This window comes from Podarcis vaucheri, assembly GCF_965113315.1.
Source record: "Podarcis vaucheri genome assembly, chromosome: 3".
Classification (NCBI taxonomy): Eukaryota; Metazoa; Chordata; class Lepidosauria; order Squamata; family Lacertidae; genus Podarcis; species Podarcis vaucheri.
The window spans coordinates 50,985,670-51,011,951 of NC_138761.1; the positions used below are offsets into that span (position 1 = coordinate 50,985,670).

At 44.3% G+C, this 26,282-nt stretch overlaps 1 protein-coding gene across 3 annotated transcripts in view; it reads right to left on the reverse strand.

The window, feature by feature from the left end:
- Positions 1-24,936, reverse strand: part of ERMARD (ER membrane associated RNA degradation) — a 31,901-nt gene extending 6,965 nt beyond the window's left edge. For 2 of the 3 annotated variants that reach the window (XM_082217102.1, XM_082217101.1), the window contains exons 1-11: positions 24,762-24,936; positions 23,665-23,804; positions 22,848-22,949; positions 15,046-15,135; positions 14,234-14,331; positions 13,728-13,864; positions 12,789-12,903; positions 4,235-4,337; positions 3,392-3,421; positions 2,702-2,770; positions 32-202 (exon numbers count right to left, since the gene is read on the reverse strand). In XM_082217102.1, the coding sequence (XP_082073228.1) occupies positions 32-202; positions 2,702-2,770; positions 3,392-3,421; positions 4,235-4,337; positions 12,789-12,903; positions 13,728-13,864; positions 14,234-14,331; positions 15,046-15,135; positions 22,848-22,949; positions 23,665-23,804; positions 24,762-24,930 (1,224 nt within the window). In that variant the 5' untranslated portion in view covers positions 24,931-24,936. The remainder of the gene's footprint in view (positions 1-31; positions 203-2,701; positions 2,771-3,391; positions 3,422-4,234; positions 4,338-12,788; positions 12,904-13,727; positions 13,865-14,233; positions 14,332-15,045; positions 15,136-22,847; positions 22,950-23,664; positions 23,805-24,761) is intronic. The other variant, XM_082217103.1, reaches the window with a different exon arrangement.
- Positions 24,937-26,282: the final 1,346 nt, after the last annotated feature.

A 26,282-nucleotide genomic window follows, 5' to 3' on the forward strand; every position in this document is an offset into this window, starting at 1 on the left:
CAGGTCTTGTTGCAGCAAAATAGGTCCCTACCTTGACTGCAGCTATGTCACCTTTGGAAAATCTCCACAGGAGGGTAATGGAAAATCCAAGAATTGAATTGGCTATTTCTCTCGGGAACACATTCAAGCTGCTCTCTCCATGGCTCAGATGATCTCTAACACGTGGGCCTTCTTGGTGGTTCAAGAAATCCCAAAGAAATTCCTACAAAAAACAAGACAAGTAGTGTGAAATGTAAAATGAAAAGAAAAAGCCCTTCTATGCAGGCAAGGTGCCTTTGATATGTAGAAAATCATTTCTAGATCCAATCCACAGAGGGTGGAAATAAAGCCAGAGCAAACATTTGTTTGCTTCCCTTCTACAAGAGCAAAATCCTACTGGAAGTGAAGTTTCTGATATAGATGATTATGAAAATCTGCTCAAAAATGAGCATTTTGAGAACTCATTATTTCTCATTGTTCAGTTGATTAGAGCTGCCAGGGACACTTCTAACTGGCACATGCCAACTTGTTTGCAGATCTCCAAATGGAGAATAGTCTCTTATACAACATTAATCCCTTTCACTATTAGGATACAACATACAAAATCCCTGTTGAATAGTTTCAAAACCAGCAAAGGTGACAACCCTGTCTTGTATTGCTGATGTCATTATCCCCATTTAACGTTCTTTTCCATACTAAAGCATTCTAATGATCTTAGAATCATAGAATCATAGAATCATAGAGTTGGAAGAGACCACAAGGGCCATCGAGTCCAACCCCCTGCCAAGCAGGAAACACCATCAGAGCACTCCTGACATATGGTTGTCAAGCCTCTGCTTAAAGACCTCCAAAGTAGGAGACTCCACCACACTCCTTGGCAGCAAATTCCACTGTCGAACAGCTCTTACTGTCAGGAAGTTCTTCCTAATGTTTAGGTGGAATCTTCTTTCTTGTAGTTTGGATCCATTGCTCCGTGTCCGCTTCTCTGGAGCAGTAGAAAACAACCTTTCTCCCTCCTCTATGTGACATCCTTTTATATATTTGAACATGGCTATCATATCACCCCTTAACCTCCTCTTCTCCAGGCTAAACATGCCCAGCTCCCTTAGCCGTTCCTCATAAGGCATCGTTTCCAGGCCTTTGACCATTTTGGTTGCCCTCTTCTGGACACGTTCCAGTTTGTCAGTGTCCTTCTTGAATTGTGGTGCCCAGAACTGGACACAGTACTCCAGGTGTGGTCTGACCAGAGCAGAATACAGTGGCACTATTACTTCCCTTGATCTAGATGCTATACTCCTATTGATGCAGCCCAGAATTGCATTGGCTTTTTTAGCTGCCGCGTCACACTGTTGGCTCATGTCAAGTTTGTGGTCAACCAAGACTCCTAGATCCTTTTCACATGTACTGCTCTCAAGCCAGGTGTCACCCATCTTGTATTTGTGCCTCTCATTTTTTTTGCCCAAGTGCAATACTTTACATTTCTCCCTGTTAAAATTCATCTTGTTTGTTTTTGCCCAGTTCTCTAATCTGTCAAGGTCGTTTTGAAGTGCGATCCTGTCCTCTGGGGTGTTAGCCACCCCTCCCAGTTTGGTGTCATCTGCAAATTTGATCAGGATGCCCTTGAGTCCATCATCCAAGTCGTTGATAAAGATGTTGAATAAGACCGGGCCCAAGACAGAACCCTGTGGCACCCCACTAGTCACTCTTCTCCAGGATGAAGAGGAACCATTGATGAGCACCCTTTGGGTTCGGTCAGTCAGCCAGTTACAAATCCACTGAGTGGTAGCATAGTCAAGACCGCATTTTACCAGCTTCTTTACAAGAATATCATGGGGCACCTTGTCAAATGCTTTGCTGAAATCAAGGTAGGCTACATCCACTGCGTTCCCTTCATCTACCAGGCTTGTAATTCTGTCAAAAAACGAGATCAGGTTAGTCTGACATGACTTATTTTTCAGAAATCCATGCTGACTATTGGTGATCACAGCATTCCTTTCTAGGTGCTCACAGACTGTTTGCTTAATGATCTGCTCCAGAATCTTCCCTGCTATTGATGTCAGACTGACTGGGCGGTAATTATTTGGGTCCTCTCTTTTCCCCTTTTTGAAAATAGGGACAACATTTGCCCTCCTCCAGTCTGCCGGGACTTCGCCTGTTCTCCAGGAATTCTCAAAGATGACTGCCAGTGGTTCTGAGATCACATCTGCCAGTTCTTTTAATACTCTTGGATGCAGCTCATCTGGCCCTGGAGACTTGAATACATCTAATCTAGCCAAATATTCTTGTACTATCTCCTTAGTTATTCTGGGCTGTGTTTCCTTTGCTGAATCATTTGCTTCAAATTCTTCAGGTCGGGCATTGTCTTCTTTATCTTTTAATTCTATCCATGCTGCAAATATTCAGAACTGAACTGCTTGCTTCATAGAGAATGTAAGTTTAAGTACTTGAGTCCTACAGTATTTAAAGAGTTACTTATACCTTAGCGCTGCATGACTTAACATAATAATGAATTAATGTTATAAAAATTAACATTGTGCTCACCCAAGATAGCCCAGCCGTGTTGGAAGAGTGAGTTGCCTTATTACAAAATACCCACAAGTGCAGTCCTATGCAATGTCAACTCAGAAGTAAGCTCTACTGGCACTTATTACTCAATAATTGAGGCCTAGAAGGCTATGGGCTTTTCATTTTAAATTCAATAAGCCAAAATCCATCATCTTACCATTGCTGATTCACCAAGAACTAAAGGAAGCTGATTGGCTTCTTCATTATGTAACTGTTTTGCTAGCATCTAGATATAAAAAATAGATACAAATGTCAAATAACCCAAAGCACTGAAGACTGCCAGACTATTTTATTAATATAAATCTTTACAACTAAGACATATTTATGAGGCACCCTGCATTTAAAAAAAATATCTTTTTTATAATTAAGGTTTTCTAAAAAAACCTTACGACTTCAACCAACCAACTATAGTATCATGTTTAAAGGTAAAAGGTAAAGGACCCCTGGACAGTTAAGTTCAGTCAAAGGTGACTATGGGGTTGCAGTGCTCATCTTGCTTTCAGGCCAAGGGAGCCAGCGTTTGTCCAGACAGCTTTCTGGGTCATGTGGCCAGCAGGACTAAACTGCTTTTGGCACACAGAGGACCATGACAGGTGTCAGAGCGCATGGAAACGCTGTTTACCTTCCTGCCACAGCAGTACCTATTCATCTACTTTTACTGGCATGCTTTCGAACTGCTAGGTTGGCAGGAGCTGGGACAGAGCAACAGAAGCTCACCCCATTGCAGGGATTCGAACCACCAACCTTCTGATTGGCAAGCCCAAGAGGCTCAGTGGTTTAGACCACAGTGCCACCCGCATCCCTAGTATCATGTCATGTACTCCAATGAACCACATGGTCAACTTACCTCATCGAAAGTGGTATAAAGAGAAGATGACTAGAAAAGAGATATAAAAATGTCACTACTGTTTAATTTCTGGAGGGAAAATACAGGTTGATTAAAATTAAGTCATACTCTGGCTACATTCACACAATAATTTAAAGTGCTATGATACCACTTTAAACAGTTGTAGCTTCGCCCAAAGAATTCTGGGAGCTGTAGTTTGTTAAGGGTGATGAGAGTTGCTGGGAGACCCCAATTCCCCTCCAAGACAATTTCCACAAGACTCTAAATAATGAACAAATCAAAATAAAATTGCTCACTATCCCAGCGCTCAGCTAATTTTTACCCTCTATTAAGGGGAAACTGTGGTTCAAACTAACCAGAATCCGTGCACTGAGGAAGGGAATAGGCAGGGTGTGTGATCTCACCCTCCATTCCTGGCTGCCAAACTACGGTTTATCAAGCTGGGAACTGTACATTCAAACTGGACCGTTATGTAGTACCAGTTAATAACAGATTCTAGGTAAATGTGACTAGGTTTTTTTTTTTTTAGAAGTGACCAACAAGGGGGGGGAAACTACCTCAGCCGTCATTGTAAACAATTAAAATTATTAGTAGGACTGGAATGACACTTGTAGTTTAACGTTGGACTATGGTTTTAATGGAGATTTAATAGAATTGAATTAATAGAGAAGATGCGGGAAGAAAAAAGTTAACATAAGGACCCACAAAGGTGAAGATGGAAGTCCTTGGGAATTTATGGAATTCTCTTTTTGTTTTGGTTGTGTGACAATTGTTTGTAAATTTTAAAATCTGAAAATTAAATTTTTTTTAAAAAAAAAAAAGAAAAGAAAAAGAAAAAATTACCTCAGCCGTCATTAGTCTGCTAGGACATTTATTAACCTTTGTGAAAAGCAACCTAAGTCCATTCTCCAGCTGAGGTAGTAACAGTATAACACAGTCTGCATACCTGAAAGAAATATTACAGCGAGATTGATTTCCACTACACATTTCTCTTCTTTCATGAAAAACTGAAACATATGAACCTAACGAGCCTCATTCAGGCTGGATATTGTTGTCTCAGATATTTGAAATAAAGGCACAAGGGACTTCCGGTTTGGATCGCCTGCAGCATGGGTGCGCGGAGAAGTTGCTGAACAGCCTTTTCCGAACTGCATAGGGTTCAGAGGGGGCAACGCATAGGCACTGCGACCCCCGAAACCTCAAAGGGGGCCCCCTTGAGGGAAACGCAACCGGCAGCGTCAGAGGGACCCGAAGCCCTGTGAGTCTTTTTCTATTTTGGGAAAGCCCAGGAGCGACGGACCGAGAGGCGCAAAATGGTAAGCCCTGCGAACCCCGTGCAGTAATGCCTCGAGCACCAGCTGGAACTGGCGACAAATCTCCGCAACTTTAAGAACAACCGCCCTGGGGCTATCTAACAAATGTCGGTTCGGAAAATTTGGAGCATAGAGCCCGTGGCGTGTTGGAGATATATTAATTAAACTAAGGAGCCTGATCTGCATTTCGGAGTTAAGATGGCGCTGGGGCACTAATCGGGAGAGCGAAACAAAGAAACTCTTACCTACCCGCTGTAGAAACGAAGAAGAGAAAGTCCCCTGCTGGGAGTTTCACGGGGCAAAAGTATCCAAGACAGATAGTATTTACAAAGAAAAGAGACGTTCGAGACTTTGTATCAAATAGATCGATACAGATAAGTTGGGGAGAGAGAGACTAAACCGAACACTAAGAAGAGTGAAAGGAGGCGAAGGCGAGAGGAGGAGACGGAGGGGGTTGGAGGGGGAGAGGAAAGCTAAGCTTGAGAGACAGAAGAGACGAACTTTGCCCCCCCCCCAATATTTTAAACAGTCCCGCAGGCTTTTGACAGCGGCGACAAACAAATAACTTCTGTCGATCTTGAACCTCCGTCCCCCCCCCTTTTTCCCTTATTTTTTATATCTTTTTCGTTCTCTGTTCTCTCTCCGCCCCTTTTTCAGTTCTCCCGGCTTCCGCTGCTTTTGCAGCTGAGCGGCCACGGGAAGAAAACTCTGTGTGAGCCTGAGCACGTACGCCAGCCCCTACTTCCACCGGGCTGTAACTAAGTTGAAACTGGGTAACCTAATTTGGAAATCTAGCGCAACCTTGATTTTTGGCCAGACTTTGATGGACTTAACTACATTCCAGGACTTAACATTAAATAGAAATACAAGAATTACGACTCTCCTTGGTCTTGCTTAATTTGAAGAATATCCCCTTTTGGAAGGTGGCAGAAACTTTGTTTTGTACCTCATCTCAGTTGGACGTAAGAACTGAAACCTAGCCACCCATCCGCTTTTTTGATTGTAGAACACATAAACCCCACAGAAAGACCTGAAAACTTAAAGGACCTTAAGCGGTGCATCATCCTTTGCTCATCTTCTCCCCCCCTTTTCCCTTCTTTCTCCCTTTCCACGTGTGCACCCCCCGCCCCGCTTTCTCTATTTCCCACCCTTGTTCTGTTGCTCTAGTTGTCACCAATCTGAACTTGAAAAAACCACTACCTGAACTAAACTTGAACATCGGGCTGCTGTTGGAGCCAGAACTTTGGATTAGGCCAAACAAGCGGCTGAAACCAACCTAGAAGAAAGAATTTCAAACCTCTTCTCACTGCTTTTGGACTTTTTTCATTCCTTACTTGCCCCTTGTCTCCCTCCCCTCGCCAGCCCCCCCTGCCCCCCCCACTCATCTGTGTAGCCCCCCCTCCCCCCAACGGAATCTCCTTCCAGATTGTACGCCCCTCTGGGGTCAGCAGAAAGAAACATAAGGTTGGTTATTTTCTAGGACTGGGGAGGAGAGAGGGAACAGACTGGGTGGATGGCGGGAAGAGACGGGAAAAAGTCGGTGGGAACACCCGTAGAGAGGAAAGCATCAAGGCAAGAGGAAATAAGGGACCTAGATGCCTTATGGCTGAAAATAAAAGAAGAATTTAGACAGAATGAAATCCACATGGAAAAAAAGCTAGGAGAGATGCAGGATTCCTTTGATAAAAAAATAGAGGTTGTGGTGGGGGAATTTTCAAATAAAATTAAAGACCTAGCGGTCCGAACAAAGTCCCTAGAGGACTCAAATAGGAAAATACAGAAAGAAACGAAAGATCAACGAAGAGAAGTAGAAAAAATCAAGGAGAATTTTGAAGAATTAAATAAAAGCCAGGATCAGGTGTTAGACAATTTAGCCATGATGGAAATGAAGCAAAAGCAGTTAAATTTGAAATTTAGAGGAATAGGAGAGGCAAGGGAGGAAGATATAAAAGAAAAAATGATAAAAGAATTGGCGAGGTGGCTAGCACTGAAAGAAGAAGAAGTTGCGCAAACCATAGAAAATGCTTTTAGAATAAAAATAAGACTGAAACAAAACAAACAGAAAAGGACCCCAGGAGACTGCTTAGTGATCTTTAGATCGATAGAGATGAGAAACATAATTCTGAGAGAAAGCTATCAAAGGAAATTAATGATTGATGGAAAACCAATTATTATTTTTAAGGAAATACCAATCAGGCTTCTTCGTAAGAGAGAGGGCTACAAACAGATAGTCAATATTTTGAAAAAGAACGGCATACAACACAGATGGGAGTTCCCTGAAGGGATCTCTTTTTTCTACAAAGGGAAAAGATTCAAGATAACAGAGATTCAGGAAGTCAGTAAATTCCTTCGCAGATATGAAAAAGAATTAGGGGGGATGCCGGTGAGATATGGAGAGAGAGGTGGAGAGGGGGAGGGGAGGGGAGGAGCGAGGGGAGGGGCGGAGGGAGGGGGCGAAGAGGAGGAGGGTGGGGGGGAGGAGGAGGAGGAGGTGAGGGAGGAGGAGGAAGGGGAGGAACAGGAGGAAACAGAGAATCAAAACACCCGAATTTAAATTAGTCAAAACTCAAAACCTAAACAGACAAATTACTGACTTCTTAATTAGAAAAAAGTAATAATGAATCTTAAAATTTTAACGTGGAATGTAAATGGATTGAACGAAAAGACAAAAAGGAATAAAATTGCAAATGTGTTGAAGAAGAAAAAAGCGGATGTAATCTGTTTACAAGAAACTCATGTAGCCAATAAGCATAAGCATGTATTGGTAAATAAGAACTTGGGAATAGAATTTATAAACTCGGGGAGAGAGAAAAAAAGGGGAGTGGCAACATACGTCGATGAAAAATGGGAACCTAAATTGTCCTACAAAGACGAAGAAGGGAGAATTTTGGGAGTACAAATAAGCTTTCAAGGAGAAAAGATTGACGTGGTAAACATCTACGCTCCAAATTCAAATAGGTCTGAGTTCTATAAAAAATTGGAAGAAGTGTTAGTAGAACTAGGAAACAATAAGCTGATATTAATGGGAGACTTTAATGCAGTGCCTACATTAGAACTGGACAGGCAAACAGAAAAGAGAAAACGAAAACAAGGAAAGTTACCGGAATCATTCCAAGACCTGAAGGAAAACATGGACTTAACGGATGTGTGGAGACACAAGCATCCAACAGAAAAACAATTTACTTTCTTTTCAGAAGTACATAAAAGCTGGGGAAGAATAGACCAAATTTGGACCTCAAGAGAAATTACCCTAAGAGTGATAAAATGTGAAATACAACCGAAAACCCTATCCGACCATAACTCAATAACTTTGGAACTAAAAGGAAAATCAAACGGAGGTTTTAGATGGAGACTGAATGACTTTCTGTTAGATAATGATGAGGTGATCGAAAAAGCCAAAACCACATTAAAAGAGTATTGGGACTTGAATCTTAACACAGGGATAAACATAGAAACAGTGTGGGACGCCAGCAAGGCGGTCTTAAGAGGTTTCTTTATCCAGCAAAACAACCACAAGAAAAAAATAAGGCAGCAAAAAACAGATGAAATACTTAAACAGCTGAGGGAGTATGAAAAGAAATTAATAGAACATCCGAAAGACGAGCAAAGTCTACAATCAATAAAAATATTACAAAGACAATACTCAATACTAACGAACCAAGAAGTAGAATGGAAAATTAAGATAATGAAGCAAAGATACTTCGAATCAGCGAACAAAACAGGGAAATTCCTAGCCTGGCAACTGAGGAAAAGACAGAAGCAGAATGTGATAAATAAAATAATGGTAGAAGAAGAATTAATAACCGACCCAAAAAAAATACAAAAAAACTTCCTTAAATTTTATGAGGAATTATATAAAAAAGGAGAAGAAGACACAGCCCAAATAGAAAAATATTTAGAGAATTGTATAGGAAAAACGGTTACAGAAGAAGAAAGAACCCAATTAAATAGACCAATAAATTTGGAGGAGATTGAAAATGCGATAAAAAAACTGAAATTGGGGAAGGCACCAGGGCCGGATGGGTTATCGGCCAAATATTATAAAGTGTTGGGAAGTCATTTAGCACAAGTACTCTGCGACACCATGAACAATATCTTAAGAGGAGGGAAAATTCCTGAGACGTGGAGAGAAGCCTTTATAACATTAATTCCTAAACCAGATACGGACAAATCGAACATGAAAAATTACAGGCCAATATCGTTATTAAATAACGACTACAAAATATATGCGGACATTATGGCGAACAGATTGAAGAAATGCTTAATAAGGATAATTCATAAAGACCAAGCGGGTTTCCTCCCAAACAGATTCATGAAAGATAATGTGAGGCACGTCATTAACCTAATTGAATATCTGGAGATTAATAATAATATTCCGGCGTCCCTGATTTTTATAGACGCAGAAAAGGCGTTCGACAACGTTTCTTGGCGGTTCTTACTAAAATCGATAGAAAAGGCAGGGATTGAAGGTGAATTCCTAAAAGGAATACAGGCAATATATTCTAACCAGCATGCTAAATTGATAATAAACAACAATATTACGAATAAATTTAAAATAGAGAAAGGAACAAGGCAAGGATGCCCCCTCTCCCCGCTCCTATTTATTTTGGCCTTGGAAGTCCTGGCGAACAAAATCAGGTCCAAAACAGAGATAAAAGGGATCAAAATAGGATTTAAAGAGTTCAAATTAAAAGCTTACGCTGATGATCTGATGCTATCCTTAGAGGAACCGCAGGAAAGCGTGGGCAAAGTACTGGAGATTATGGAGGAGTACGGTAAACTATCGGGCTTCAAGTTGAATAAAACCAAAACAAAAATGTTAACAAAGAACATGAGAAATGAAGCGACGGAAAGATTAGAGAGACAATTTGGAATCAAGATGGCCAAGAAAATAAAATATTTAGGGATTTGGCTTACACCCAAAAATATAAATTTAATCGAGGATAATTACACACCAACATGGAATAAAGTGAAAAAGGACTTGGATGTTTGGAACAGGGTGAACCTCTCGTGGATGGGCAGGATGGAAGCAATAAAAATGAACATACTCCCTAGGATGCTGTTCCTATTTCAAAATATACCTGTCATCAGAGGGTCTAAAATATTTAAGGATTGGCAGAAGACACTTTCAAGATTCATATGGCAGGGAAGAAGGCCAAGGATTAGATTTAAACTGTTAACAGATCGTAAGGAGAGAGGAGGACTGGCAGTACCTGACCTAAAATTATATTACGAAGCGGCTTGTCTTTGCTGGGTCAAAGATTGGATAACTTTAGAAGATACGGACTTATTAGATCTGGAAGGAGCCGATAATAAATTTAGTTGGCATGCCTACCTCTGGTTAAATAAAGAAAAAGTACATAGAGGGTTTTCGAGCCATATTATAAGAGGACCCCTGTATGAAGTCTGGGGAAAAAATAAGAAATTGCTGGAGAGAAGAACACCCTGGTGGCTGTCCCCAACAGATTTGCTGTCAATCAAAAAGACAAACATGGAAGTACAAACATTGACATATGAAGGCCTACTAGTGAGATGCCAAGATAGCTGGAAACTAAGACCATATGAAGAACTAAAGGAGAGGTTGACGGGTTGGATACAGTATCATCAAGTAAACGCGATTTGGACAGAAGATAAAAAATTGGGAATGAATGAAAAGAAGTCCAAATTTCAGATTGAAGTAGTCGAAAGTAAATCGAAGATACTATCCAAGATGTATAATATACTACTGGAATGGGAAACTAAAGATGAAAAAATCAAACAAGTCATGATCAAATGGGCAAAAGACCTGGGACATGATATAGAATATGAAAAATGGACAAAATTATGGAGTGAGGGATTAAAATTCACGGCAAGCGCTGCAATCAGGGAAAACCTAGAAAAAATGGTATTTAGATGGTACCTTACACCAGAAAAATTGAATAGAATGTATAGGACCGCAGACAAGGCGTGTTGGAAATGTAGGTCAAAAGAAGGTAATTTCATACATATGTGGTGGACATGTGAGGAAATTAAAAAATTTTGGGACCAGATATATAATGAGTTAAAAAAAATACTTAGATATACATTTCCCAAGAGTCCAGAGGCCTTTCTGTTAGGAATGGTCGGGAAAGATATCCAAGAAAAAGATAAAACTCTATTCCAATACTCAACAGCAGCGGCCAGAATGCTAATCGCTCAAAACTGGAAATGCACAAATCTTCCAACGGTGAGGGACTGGCAAATAAAACTACATGACTTTATTGAATTAGCAAGATTGACACAAAAAATTAGAAATCACAAAAATACAAAGCTAAAAGAAGATTGGAGTAAGTTTATGGTTTATTTTGAAGGTAATTTTAAAAACCTACCAAATACAGCAGGTCTGTTGTAAAACTCCCGATGCGCAAATCAGAAACAAATACCAGCGGTAAAAAGATAACTATTGAAAGCAAAACCCGAAATCAGTAGGGAAGGAAGTCGACAGTTTTATGTATTTATGTTGTAGTTTTTCTATTTTTGTTTTCTTGTCTGATTTTCTGTTTTTCTTTTATTTCTCTTATCTCTTCTTCTTTTATAGCACTTAAGTGTGGCAATTTTTTGTTGTATGTATTGTTTATTCTTTTTGTGTGCAAAAAAAAAGAAATCCAATAAAAATTATTCCTGAAAAAAAAGAAATAAAGGCACAAGGAGCAGAAGCAGTATGCAATCACAGGGATGGGGAGTGAGTGAATGAACGGCAGTGCTTACTCATTTCTACAGCTATTTTATGAGGGGTTCCCAGTTTGTGGGGAGCACATTTCCCCATAGCAAACATTTAGTGAGACCACCCTTGAGACTTCCTCTTGACAAAATTCCAAATGTGTTCATCAGCCCCCAAAGACTGGGAACCCCTGCTATAGCCTTTGGTTTCAGAGAAGCCTAGAAGCCTGGGCACTGCCGGATTTACGTATAAACTAAACAAGCTATAACTTAGGGCCCCACTCTCTTGCCCCCCCCCCCAATTAAAGGGAAAAACCACTGGATGTACATTTCCAAAATATAAAATAAAAAAAAGATAAAATAAAAACTACATACAGCAAAAGTGTTTTGTGTTGTGTAGGCTCCTATGATGTAAGTAATGGGCCCTGCTTGCTAGCCTGCTCCCTAAAATATCACTGGTTTGCTCATTTCTATATATAGGGTGCCTACATTCTGCATGGACTGGTCGCATGGCAACATGTGCAAGTGGCTTTAGATACCTATTAGGTCCATAAATTACCATATAGCATACATTCAACACAAAAAACAGTGAGAATTTGTTGTTCATAAAGGACAGCTGGACATATAAAGGGCCCCATTACTGTCAGTAACTTAGGGCCTCATCAAACCTAAATCCAGCTCTGAGCCTGGGGCATCCAAGTGGCTGCTTGAGGAAATGGGGAAACTCTTTGACTCTGCGCTCTGTCCACGGGCACTCTGGACTTAAATATCAAGGAAGCATTTTTACATCAAAGTATTTCAAATAAAACCTTGATGGTGCAGAACCCTGTGTGACCTTTTTGTGGGAAGCAAGAGCTGCTTTCATGATAGCACTGAAGCTCAGTGCTATAGCATTTGCTTCGCAGGTAGGAGGTTCGAGACTGTCCTCTGACATCTCTAGGTAGTGCTGAGAAGGGCTCTCTATCGGAAACCCTTGAGAGCTGTTTCAGGGCAGTGTACACATTAGAGAGTTAGATGGCCCAATGCTCCAAACCAGTAGTAGGCAGATTCCTATGTTCCTATAGTAGGGCAGTCATAGCTCTTACATATCACATTTGATTGCTTGGGCTTCTTGAATGTGGCAACCGATGACAAACAGGCAAGCCTGCAAATTGAACAGATGATGCCCAGGATCCTAATATAAATAAATCCAGGGCTTTTTTTCTAAAAAAAATATAAATGTTTAGGGGTACTCTCATTTTCCTACTCATATTGAAATACGACCCCTCAGATTCACAAAATGTTTAGGGGTATGCATACCCCTGCGTGCCCTCCCCCCGAAAAAAAGCCCTGAATAAATCTATGCTTTAACTGGTTTTATATATATTTCAGAAAAGAAGACTAGGAAAAAATGCTACACTTCTTACCTGCGTTGTCTAAATGACGATAGTGCAGTAATCCAAAAAGGCAACATGGTTCTTAATACAATATTTGATTTGATTACTAATTCATCAGCCAAGGACAACAATTCATGATTAAGATCTACAAGCAACAGAAAAGAACTTGGGGTATAAAACTTTGTCACCTTGGATGGGAGTAACAAGATGTGTTAAATTTGACCTTGGATGAAGAGGAAATTTGCTGAAGTAAATTTAAGGCTGAAAAAAGAAGAAACGGAGACAAACCATTTCTTCCTAGACTCCAACCACCAGAGGAAGATCTGTAGCCTAACAGCTCTTCAGTTAACTATGTAGAAACCTTTCAAAGTTAAATGGTGAGCTCTAATATTGCTGCTCAGTGAGGTCCATAGCAAAGAAACGAGAAGTGGCACCTTACCGCTGCATTAATGATGCATATATATTAGTGAAAATAACCTACAAAAAAGCCTATTAATGGAGTCTCCCTATACAAAGGTATATACTAGGAGGAAAGTGCACTGAAATGCTGCTGATTTTTTTTTTTTAATCTTTGCAAACTGAAACAGAAATGGAGAACTGAACTTAAGAATGGAATAATGAAAAATTGAGAGGAACTGAAATAGACAGATTCATCCATCTGTGGGCTTGGATGGTTCCCAAGCTTAAATGGTCACTAGATCTTAAAAACGCATGCTAAAACAGCATGATTTTTAAATGTCTGAGGTTTTCTTAAATCTGGACAGGACTGTGTCGGGCACACACTGGCATTTTCCTTACAACAGATTTCTTAACACCCAGTACACAACTTGCACCCATAAACCTGGTTTTTCACAAAGACTGAAGTCTCTGGATCTGGGCAAAATTCTTATGAGAAACAGAAAATGTTCAAGAAGAATAATCCATCCGAGTAAACCTTTACAAATGGTGAGCTGCCACAAACATGCTCACCTGGAAAAACATGCAGCTCTTTCAAGTTGCTGAAAGATACGTAAGGTCGATGAACTAAAGTAGAATGAGTTTGCTGGAGGTAAGTCTTTAGCAGCTGTCCCAATCCTGCCGTTAAACAAAGCAGCATAGAGGAATATCTAGGCAAATTATGATATACAATAAAATTAGAAACCTCCAGAACAGGCTGTGGCAACCTGGTGCCCCCTCCAGATGTTGATGGACTACAACTTCCCTTAGCCCCAGCCAGCACACAGGTTGGCAAAGGCTGATCTAGAGACACACTGTTAAAACATCTCCCAAGCAATAGTGTTTGGGAAACTTAAACAGCAAGGCTGCAATCCTCCTCTCAGTTCAGGTGCTTTGTATCTTCAATGGGATATGAGCAGGATAGTGGACTCATCCAGCATTCTTCCAGTGGTGCAACTGTGTTCCTGCTATGACCAGTAAGAAAGAGACAACTCACCCCACAAAAATCCCACCCACAAATAAATAACTTGCAGCCTTACTTCACAGGAATTTCCTGGGGTGATGCAAATCCATGCCACAGAATATTACGAAGATTGAGACCATCCGGAGATCCAACGAACACTCTGAGAACATCCATCTGATTTTAACAAAATATAGGAAACGGATTCAAACTTTGACATAACATGAGTGTCATGGATTGGAGGAGAGGGGCTGCTCCGGACATACAAACAGGTCCAGATTTTTAAGGACTTTGGACAGGCTATTGCTGGTGTGCATGCCGCCCCCATAGAGCTGAATGAGACAAATAGATGCTGTCACTTTGGCCTCCAAGTGGTGGCACTACTGAAGCCTCCAACTTGCATTTGTTCCCACCTGAGCACAAAGGCATGGGGCAACCACCAGTCTCCCTCTCACCTAAGGACTTATGGCTGTAATGAGCCGGATTCTGGCCCATCATAGCATTGCCGCCGCTGCGTAACCATTGCTACTTGCTCAGTGGTGCTGTGACAAGCTGGGCTTGCAACTCATTGCAGTTGGGCCACTCCACTGTTGAAATGGAGGCCAGTGGGTGGGGGAAACGGCAAGGCATCAGCCCTGGCAGGCCCTAGCAAATGTCAGGTGCTGATGTTGGGTTTCAGCACACCCACAGCTCCTGCCCTCTAAAACCTCTTCACTGGGCACCAAGTAGTAGAAAAGAAGAGCTTCACAGGCTGCTAGAAAAATACCAGTCAAAAGGTCTGGACCTCTCTGCATTCCATAGTAATTTAAGCAGCAATGACACTGAGAGTCTTAAATGGACAAAAATTAAAAGCTTGTGAATAAAAATAAACACCACATGCAAGACACTCACCACTGGTTGCCCAAAGACTGTGGCAAGTTCCTGAGACACAAGCAAATCTCGTAGGAGAAAAGGACAGTCTTTGCCAATTAATAAGAACACCTGGAAATCAAAACAAGAGAACACATTTTGCCTTCTCAAAACATGCAAAAACAATTTACTTGTTTAAAGCATTGTGCAAAACATTTCTCTCTTTTTCGTTTAAACTAATAATCTCAAGTTAAGGCAACTCTGGAAAACAATCGGTCCCTGGCATCTCCAGGCAGGGCTGAGAATATCCCCAGTCTAAAATCCTGGAGAGCCATTGCCAGTCAACACAGACAATACTGAACTAGATGGACCAAGGGCCTGACCTGGTCAGAGAAAGGACAAAGGGAATGAGATATACTCAGGGTCGCAAAGTGATTTCATGCTCTTTATTCAGCTCATAGTGGTGAGGAGGAATGAATGAATGTCCCCTCACAGTATCTGCTTTATATACACTATTTACACAATGGGCTGCACATGATTGGCTAATTCCGGAATTCTACTGTAAGCCAATCAGGTTGTGGATTCACTTCAATCTGGAGCAGGATTGGGTAGTTCCTGCCAACCAATCATACTGCTGCATTGTTCTAGGACCAATCAGACTGCTGCATTCTGAATCCTATTGTTCTAGGACTAATCAGACTGCTGCAATTTGGATCCTATTGTTCTCAGTACATAACAGGGAACCTATGTAAACCTTGATTTTATCTGTCAGGAAAGAAGATGTGAATCTTACCCAAGCATCTCTAGCACCAGTCCAAGATTACTGAACATCAATGGATTAAGAACGTACGACTGATGTTCTTGACAAAGAGACAAGTAATGGAAAAGCGGGGAGGGGACATGTAATGCAATCCTAAGCAGATTTACTAGTCCCACCGAAACTGGTGGAACTTATTCATTAGTAAAAATGCAATTCTGATGCTCGGTGGCTTTGCCCAGTCCACAAGTAGTGTGGAGCAGGACTGGGTAAGGAGCAATAATACATCATCATACATAAAGACAAGGGTCCATTAAACAGTACTTGGCTGAGGATTTGGCTGCACATGATTGGCTAATTCCGGAATTCTACTGTAAGCCAATCAGGTTGTGGATTCACTTCAATCTGGAGCAGGATTGGGTAGTTCCTGCCAACCAATCATACTGCTGCATTGTTCTAGGACCAATCAGACTGCTGCATTCTGAATCCTATTGTTCTAGGACTAATCAGACTGCTGCAATTTGGATCCTATTGTTCTCAGTACATAACACCCCTCCCCTCTAAGTTCCAGTCCTGCCCGGGAGGTCGCATTCATAGTCCTCAAGGTATGCCGGCGGCCTACGTGTGCGTTGCGGCCTGGGGTGTTCCCTGGTCCGGGCTCCAGGTTCTGGCTCGTGTTCCAAGGATGCTGGCTGTGATGGGGTTGTTTGGTCTGGTGCAACCGGCTCGCTCAGGCGTGGTTCTGGTTCTGGTGTCCTTTGGGCCTCACGGGTCCTCTCTGTATTTACTGATTCTGCCTCTCCTGCTGGCCCCTCCTGCTCTATGGGCCTCACTGCCCCGCTGTTCCCTTGGGACTCCTCTGACCTGTCCTCCTCCTGGGTTTCTCCCGGGAATCGTCGCCGTATCTGGTCGCAGTGGCGGCGCCAGCATTGCCCCCCATCCGTTAGCACCTCGTACGACACTGGGCCAGTGACCCTGGTGACTGTGGCGGGTACCCATGCTGGGCCTGCCCCAAAATTCTTTGCGTACACTGGGTCCTGGGCCTCGAAGATCCGGGGGTTCCTGCCTTCCCCCACCACTACCTCATCCTGAGCTCTATCGGGGTGAAGGCGGTCCAATCTGATTGCAAGGCGCCGACCCATTAGTAGTTCAGCGGGGCTCCGGCCAGTCGTTGAGCTGGGGGTGCTGTGCTGTGCTAGAAGGAATGTGGCAAGGCGGTACTCCCAGTCCCCTTGCGTCATGCGGCGAAGGGTGTCCTTGGTGGTCCGCACCATGCGTTCTGCTTGGCCATTGGTGGCAGGGTGGAACGGCGCCGGACGGATGTGGCGGATGGCGTTCTGTGCTGTGAAGGTTTGGAATTCTCCTGACGTAAATGCAGTCCCGTTGTCTGAGACGAGAGTGTCAGGGAGCCCGTGGGTTGCAAACAGCCTGCGTAGTACCCGGATGGCTGCGGACGTGGAAGTGGACGGTACCAGTGCGACTTCCAGCCATTTGGTGTAGGAGTCCACCACTATGAAGAATGTTTTCCCCTGAAAGGGGCCAGCGAAATCCACATGCAGGCGTGACCATGGTGCTCGGGCGGACTCCCAGGACTGGACTGGGGCCTTTGGGGGATCTGGGCGGGATTCTTGGCAGGCCTGGCAGTGTTTGACCCAGGCCTCTATCTCTCCATCAATCCCCGGCCACCACACATAACTCCTGGCAAGGGCCTTCATTCTTACTACCCCTGGATGTGTCTCGTGTAGGGCTGTGAGGACCCTTTTGCGGAGGGGCTGGGGAACAACGACTCTGCTTCCCCATAACAGGCACCCTTTGTGGGCCGACAGTTCATGTTTGCGGGTTGTGTAGCCAGCGAATTCTGGCCCGGGGCTGCTGCTGGGCCATCCCCTCCACACCCAGTCCAGGACCCGGGAGATGACCCTATCTTTCTTGGAATGGTGTGCAACTTCTTGTGCCTGAATGGGGCGGTCGGGAAGCAGCTCCAGGCTCATAACCTCTTGTGCAGGTGCTGGGTCTGGGCCTGTTTCCGGTAGTGGTAGCCTGATGAGGGCATCCGCATGGCCCATCGCCTTCCCCGGGCGGTGAATCAGTGCATACTGGTAGCTGGCAAGGAAAATTGACCACCTGAGGACGCGAGGAGACAGCACTTGGGGGGTCTGCCTTTCGGGGGCAAACAAGCCAAGCAACGGCTTGTGGTCAGTCACCACGGTGAAGGGCCGCCCGTACAAGAAATCATGGAATTTTTTTACTCCCTTCACGATTGCCAGACCCTCCTTGTCAATTTGCGAGTAGTTCCGCTCGGTTGCGTTGAGTGTCTGGGAAAAGTACGCCACCGGTACCTCTCTTCCATCCGGGAGTTGGTGCCCCAGGACAGCGCCAATGCCATAGGGTGAGGCGTCGCATGCTAGCACCACCGGCAGCCTCTCGTCGAAGTGTGCCAAGACAGAGTTTGAGACAAGCGAGTCCTTGACTGCCTGGAATGCGGCCTCCTGGCGCTGGCCCCACACCCAAGGGGCCCGCTTGTCCAGGAGTCTGTGTAGGGGCTCCGCTACCGCCGCCTTGTGGGGAAGGAAGGAATGGTAAAAGTTCAATAGTCCCAAGAAGGCCTGAAGTTCAGTCTTGCTCTTGGGCGCTGGGGCATCACAAATAGCCCGTACCTTGTCCCCAGTTGGGTGGACCCCTTCTGCGTCCACCATAAATCCCAGAAAGTCCACCTGAGGCACTCCTAGTAGACATTTCTCCCGCTTCACCTTGAGACCCGCCGTCTGGAAACGGTGCAGAACGGTGCGGAGGCGGTTCTCAAACTCCTCTGGTGTGGGCCCGGCAATCAACACATCATCGAAGAAGGGGGTGACACCAGGAATCCCTTTAAGGAGAGAGTCCATTAGATTCTGGAATATGCCTGGTGCCACGCTGACCCCGAATTGCAGCCGCTTTACCCTGAACGCTCCTCTGTGCGTCACAATCGTCTGTGCCTCTGCTGTGGCCTCATCTACTGGCAGCTGTTGATATGCTTGGGCCAAGTCCAGCTTGCCAAAAAATTTCGACCCAGCCAGGGTGGCAAGGACATGGCTGACCACTGGCACTGGGTATGCGTGGGCCGTGAGGGCCTTGTTTATGGTACATTTGTAGTCTGCGCAGATGCGGACCGAACCATTAGGCTTGACGGGTGTGACGATTGGAGTTTCCCAGGGGGCATTAGGCACCGGCTCCAGCACTCCTTGCTCCACGAGTCGGTCCAATTCCTCGTCTATACGGGGTTTCAAGGCGAACGGGACCCGGCGGGCCTTGAGCCTGACCGGTCGTACTGCGGGGTCAAGCTGTAGTGCAATGGGGGGGCCCGTATACTGTCCCAATTTCCCGTCGACAACCCCTGGAAATTCCTTGCATATGGCGTCCACGTCCACTTGTAAGCTAGTGTGGTTCACCCCGGTGACAGCTAGCCCCAGTGGTCCAAACCATGCCAATCCCAGTAAGCTAATGTAGGGGCCCTTGACCACAAGCAAGTCCAGTTGCCGCGTCCGCCCTCGGTATTGCACCCTGAAGGTCCCCACCCCCATTGTGGGGACCTTACGTTTCTGGAAGTCCCGGAGGGTGAATGGGGCCGGCCTGAGTTTGGGACCCCCAGTAGGACACAGTTTCCTTAAAGTCTTTGCCGAGATTATGGATAGAGTTGAACCCGTGTCAAGCTCCATGCGGCATGGGGCTCCCTCTATCTGTACCTCTACATAAATTTTCTCTACATTGGGGTGGGGCAACTGGTATACCTGGCAGTCCGTGAGCTCCGTCGAGTTGCCTTGGTGCGTTGGGCCCCGGGACCTGGGGCTCTTGGGTTGGTCATCTGATGCCTGGTGTCGGGTGGGCCGAGCCCGACACACCCGGGCGATGTGTCCCGATTTTCTGCACTGCCTGCACTCTGCGTTGCGGAAACGGCAGGTCCTCCTCTCGTGACTCTCCCCGCAGCTTGCGCAGTTTCCTCCTTCTCGTCGAGGCAGCTGTGGTCTGTGCGCTGCTTGAGTGCGCTGCTGTACTCGGTGCACCTCCTCCCTGTCGGATCCTGAGTCGTCGGTGAGGTCTTCGTGGTGGACCCTCGGTTGGGATGGCAGGCTCGGCCGTGCCTCTTGCGTCGACCTCTCGGCAGCTTCCGTTGCCAGGGCCTCCTCCAGAGCAACCTGGAACGTTAGGTCCTTCTTAGCGTAGAGCCGTCGTTGCAGCTTCTCATCCTTCAGGCCACCGACAAGGCGGTCACGAAGCATGTTCTCCAGCTCTGAGAAGTTGCAGAACCGGGCGGCTTGGCGGAGAGAGGTCACAAACCCAGTTATGGTTTCCCCAGGGGCTTGTCGCTTTGCGTAGAAGGCATTTCGACGAGCCACCACTGAGGGCTGCGGCGAAAAGTGCCCCTTCAGCTGTTCCATTATTGTTTTGTATGGAACAGTAGCGACGTCTTCAGGCGCAAGGAGAGCCCGGGCGATTTCAAACGTCTCCTCTCCGCAGACGCTGAAGAATATCGCCCTCTTCTTGGCATCTTCTTCGTCGGTGACCCCTGTGGCTTCTAGGAGGAAGGTGAAATGGGAGGCGTATGCTTCCCAGTCTCCAGATGCTGGGTTGAATGGCGAGAAGCTGCTGTTGGCTGCCATTCTGAGTTCCTTGTGTCCCGGAGCTGAAGCCTGGATACACGGTGTGAGGCAGCGGTGCGGCAGGTGGCGGTGCTGCGGTGCTGTGTGTGGCAGTCAGCTCAGCGGGATCCCACCTTCGTCGCCAGTGAGATATACTCAGGGTCGCAAAGTGATTTCATGCTCTTTATTCAGCTCATAGTGGTGAGGAGGAATGAATGAATGTCCCCTCACAGTATCTGCTTTATATACACTATTTACACAATGGGCTGCACATGATTGGCTAATTCCGGAATTCTACTGTAAGCCAATCAGGTTGTGGATTCACTTCAATCTGGAGCAGGATTGGGTAGTTCCTGCCAACCAATCATACTGCTGCATTGTTCTAGGACCAATCAGACTGCTGCATTCTGAATCCTATTGTTCTAGGACTAATCAGACTGCTGCAATTTGGATCCTATTGTTCTCAGTACATAACAGGGAACCTATGTAAACCTTGATTTTATCTGTCAGGAAAGAAGATGTGAATCTTACCCAAGCATCTCTAGCACCAGTCCAAGATTACTGAACATCAATGGATTAAGAACGTACGACTGATGTTCTTGACAAAGAGACAAGTAATGGAAAAGCGGGGAGGGGACATGTAATGCAATCCTAAGCAGATTTACTAGTCCCACCGAAACTGGTGGAACTTATTCATTAGTAAAAATGCAATTCTGATGCTCGGTGGCTTTGCCCAGTCCACAAGTAGTGTGGAGCAGGACTGGGTAAGGAGCAATAATACATCATCATACATAAAGACAAGGGTCCATTAAACAGTACTTGGCTGAGGATTTTCCACAGACGTGCTACTTAGTTACCCAGTAGAATCGTTAAAAACTAAATCTACAAACCAGGGATCCCAGGTTTTAGTTTTCCATGTCTTGCTGACAGTCAATCAAAACGAAATTCTTGATGAAGTATGCAGGGATTTTCCATAAGCAACCAAAAGTCTATCTTTTCTGAACACTCTTTCACACACATGCCCAGACCTTGACTACCGGCGAATGAGTTTAACAATATGGCACAAAATAAAAACATCCCATCAATCTGAGAGTATGACATAAAATTAGCAATAGTAACTTTTGCTTATAGGGCACTATGAAGAAAAAGGACTGAACCGAAACTTAGGAATGTTTCTGAACAAAAAAACCAGCTATTAGCACAGGAAAATAGAAAGAAAAGCAAGATGATTTTAATCTCTTAAAACGTATGAGAAGGGCTCCTCTGAGTTACTTTTTAATAATCAGAATAGTCCAGCATCCTATTCTCAAAGTGACCAACCATGCACTGTGTGAAGATGTGGGTTCAGATAGGTAGCCGTGTTGGTCTGACGCAGTCGAAATAAAAAAATTAAAAAATAGTCCAGTAGCACCTTAGAGACCAACTAAGTTAGTTCTGGGTATAAGTTTTTGTGTGCATGCATGGTATTTGAAGAAGTGTGCGTGCACACGAAAGCTTATACCCAGATCTAACTTAGTTGGTTTCTAAGGTGCTACTGGACTATTGTGTGAAGATGTGTTATCTTTTGCCCGTTCTGAATATCCCAACATTGGATGTCTACAAGTTCTAATGCTGTAAGTCCCCAAAGCTGAAACCTTTCCTCATAGGGGAGTTGCTCCACCCCCTTGGTCATTTTGGCTGCCCTTTCTGGAACCATTCATGGAGGCTCTGCACACAGGGAAGTGAAGGGTGTGGGAGGAAGGGAAATGAGAGGCTAGACATCTTCCCTCCACCCCATAGGTTCACAGTTGCTCCTCCTCATCATGACAGCCAATGTCCCAGGCCCCACTAGCTCCTGCACCTGGAAGACACAGTGCAATTGGCATGCACCACTGGCAGACACATGGCTGCTCATTCAAGATGGTAGGGTCCCCTGCTCACATAGGCAATAAGTGACATCCTTGGTTCTTTCTACATACACTTCTACAGGTCTGCTTTGCATGTCCCTTTAAGCCACAGTTACACTAAACTATGGTTTAAAATGTGAATGTGCACAAAACCGCAGCTTCTTACTGTGCTGCTAGCAGCTAAGGTTTGTTCTTGGCTTATCGCTCATGGTTTGCCTGGGGAGAAGCAAAGCATGAGCCCCGGTTAAGATGTAAAGCTGAGCCAAACCATTACTAAGCTGCCAGCAGAATGGCAGGAGCAAAGGAGGAGCAAAGCACCTGCAATTTCAGCAGTGTGTACCAGCAGGTTACATGTTCACATTTAAACCAGTTTAGTTCAACTGTGGTTTGGTGACATGCGAACAAGGTCACAGTAAACATCTGTAAGCAAGCATCTCACAACACTTAAATACGGAAACCAGCTGGAAATTATATTCAACCTGCAACCTTAAAATTATCAGAAAAAGAAGGGAGACAATGTTTCTTTGAGTGCAAAAAGACCTCATTAACCTAAAGCTTGGCAGAGCCGAAGATTTTAGCACTTACATCACCCAAGGCTCGTTCCAAACATGCTGTAAGCTTCATTAAGTTCAGTGCAATGGCTGTAGCATGTGGACTCTTTATAGCGTCAAACGTTTCAAGAAATACCTGCCATTTGGGAGAAAGGAAAACCAAGGGTAGTCATGTGGCACAACACGTTTAAAGTGAGAGAACAGAACAGCTATATAAACTTACAAATGCAGTTTAGGTTAAGAACAAAAATTCACAAGCATTTCTTTATTACCATTTCAAGTATTACAAAAGGAAAGTGTCTTCCCACTCTATAAAGAATAAATTATTTGTATCCTAGTTGAATCTACCCTTTGGAGTTCCCACGCCTTGAAAATGAAACAGGCACCAACACAGTTGAGTTTTTGGCTCCTACTGAAGACCTTCCTCTTTTAAGGACCTTTTGAGACAAGATCTTTCCCAGTCTGCATTTGTACTGGAATGTTTTTAAGATGTTATTTACTGCCCTTTGAGAAGGAGGGCAAGATCTAAATTAAATAAATTATCTGTAAATCTCATGTGGAGAGCTACTAAGTTCCACTACAGCAGGCTTCCTCAACCTTGGCCGGAGAGATGTTTTGAGACTACAGTTCCCATCATCCCTGACCACTGGGTCCTGCTAGCTAGGGAATATGGGAATTGTAGGCCAAAAACATCTGGAGGGCCAAGGTTGAGGAAGTCTGCACCACAGCAACACCACAAAAGAGAGTCCAAAAATGCAGGCAGCTGTGTTGGTCCATGCACATACACACAAAAGGGACAGAAAGACAGAGGTAAGGGTCTCTATCTAGCTCTCTGGACTCTTATGTCATACCTCTGAGCAGTTTGTCCACTGGAACCAGATCACAAACTGGTCTTCAAATTGCTCCCTGGTAAGGGATTGTAGATGTAAGTGAAGAGATTCACACAAAGGTCCTAAAGATCTCACACTTTTTACATAATCCACAGTTTGATCTAAAAAACAAAAACGCAGTGCCTAGTCAAGGAGTGCATCAATAAACTCATGTACTTATGAAGTATAAACATCTAAAAGAAAAGTTTTCCCCCAAATAATTAGTCTCTTCCTTTAAATTCCCGGGAGTTTACCTTAGTGAAGATCTCACTTGGAAAAACAATATAACTCAGGTGGTTAGGAAGGCCCAACAGAGACTCTATTTTCTCAGGGTCTTGCGAAAGAACAATGTTAAACAACAATTGATGACCTCCTTCTACCGGTCCACAACAGAAACTGTTCTCTCATATTGTATCACAGTGTGGTACGTTGGCTTGACAGCCACAGACAGAACGTCTTTACAGAGGCTGGTGAACACAGCACATGATATCATGGGCTGTCCCCTGAGCCCGCTAGATGACATCACAAGGGAATCATTGCCTTAGGAGAGCGAGAAAAATTCTCAGGGACGATTCACACCCCGGCCAGCACCTCTTTAATCTTCTACCCTCAGGCAGGAGATATAGAAGTATAATCAGTCGTACCAACAGGCTAAAAAACAGTTTCTATCTGTGGGCTGTTAGGCTGCTGAACGGAAAATAATATAGTGCAACTGACTTTTGGGGTTGGTGTGTTGTGCGACAAGCACACAGAGTGCAATGAGATTGAGTGTTGGGGGGGAGGCTCGGTTAATTTCATTGTACACTGACAATAAAGGTATTACTATTATTATTATTATCTTTCTAAAGCAGCGTCTGTGTAAAAGGAGGACATATTTGTTTGCTATGGTTATATTAACCCTTAATTCCATTAAATTATCCCAAAATGATTGCCTGAAAACATGTAGACAAGCTCTAGGACCTGCAGTGCAATCCTCTGCATGTGTTTAATTCACTGTGTCTGATGGGGCCTACATCACAAAACTGTACTTAGGAATTGCAACCTTAGCTAACCAATCCACACACCATTTTAACATATACCTGGTTCTCCATACTGTATGCGTTCTGTGATTGTTCTCCAGTGTATCTCGCCTTTGTCGGACACAATGCTACTAATAGAAAGGTTTGCTTTTATCTCAAATCCAGCTTCACAAACCATATAGTGCACTGTAGGGGAAAGACAAGTGGAGACTGGATCAACTAGCAGCATCTGAAATGAGAAGTGAAAAATAATGAAAATAGTATAAAACAACACAACTGCAGTAGTACTCTCTTAAATAGACCCACAACAGGCACAGCTACAAAACACCATAGAACATCAGTATTGTAAATATATGTTTTTAAAATGTGGCATATGGCCAAAATTGCTGCCTTCAGGGTGGCTAATCTGTGGTCCTCCTGAAGTTGTTGGATCCCAACTCCCATCAGCCCCAGCCAGCATGGCAAGTAGTCAAAGATGAGAGTTGTAGTCCAGCAATATATGATGGGCCAAAGGTTGGCTATCCTACTTTATACCACATTTATGTACTGTCAAACCTCAGCTCCTGAACGCCTCCGTTTTGGAACGTTTCGGCTCCTGAACGCCAAAAGTCCAGAAGTGTTCTCGTTTTCGAACATTTTTCGGAAGCCAAACGTCCAACATGGCTTCTGTTTGAGTGCAGGAAGCTCCAGCAGCCAATCGGAAGCCGCGCCTCGGTTCTCGAACATTTCGGAAACCGAAATGGACTTCCGGAATGGATTACGTTTGACAACTGAGGTTTGACTGTACCAACTGTGTATTCGTATGACCACCTTAGAGCACAGTGGAGTTGTCATTCTCTCTGGTTTGTTTGACAGCTCTTCCCACTGGCTGTTCCAATTCATTTCTGTCTGTGTACGCAGCAGCGGGTGTTGATGGAGCCGAGATCTCTTTACCCTATGCAATTGTTCACAACTTGACAAGAGACTGGATTAGGAACAGCTTAAGAACTGCAGTCAGTCAGTCGGTGTGAAGCTGGTTTGAGAAACAACACATCAAACAGTAGCATTTTATAACGAAGTACAGTGGTACTTCGTGTTAAGTACTTAATTCGTTCTGGAAGTCTGTACTTAACCTGAAACTGTTCTTAACCTGAAGCACCACTTTAGCTAACGGGGCCTCCTGCTGCCACCGCGCCTCCGGAGCCCGATTTCTGTTCTCATCCTGAAGCAAAGTTCTTAACCTGAAGCACTATTTCTGGGTTAGCGGAGTCTGTAACCTGAAGCGTATGTAACCTGAAGCGTATGTAACCCGAGGTACCACTGTACAAGAAGCAGATGCATTTTGCATAACGTGAGCATGTATTAAAAGTCCAGCCTTGGAAATGCGGTGAGCCGCATTTGTAACCCTGGCTTACATCAGCCCTGCAGTGCAGTCCAGTATTATGACCCCTACTTTGCAAGAGTCTGTGCTTGGTGTATGTGTGCACAACCACCTACTATGCTACTATCTCCACACATGTCAAAAGAAAGCAGAGGCAGCTATATACGCCCTCGCCCCTCAGGTGGAGCGCTACAGGTTGCAGCAAGGGGGACGCGAGTTAA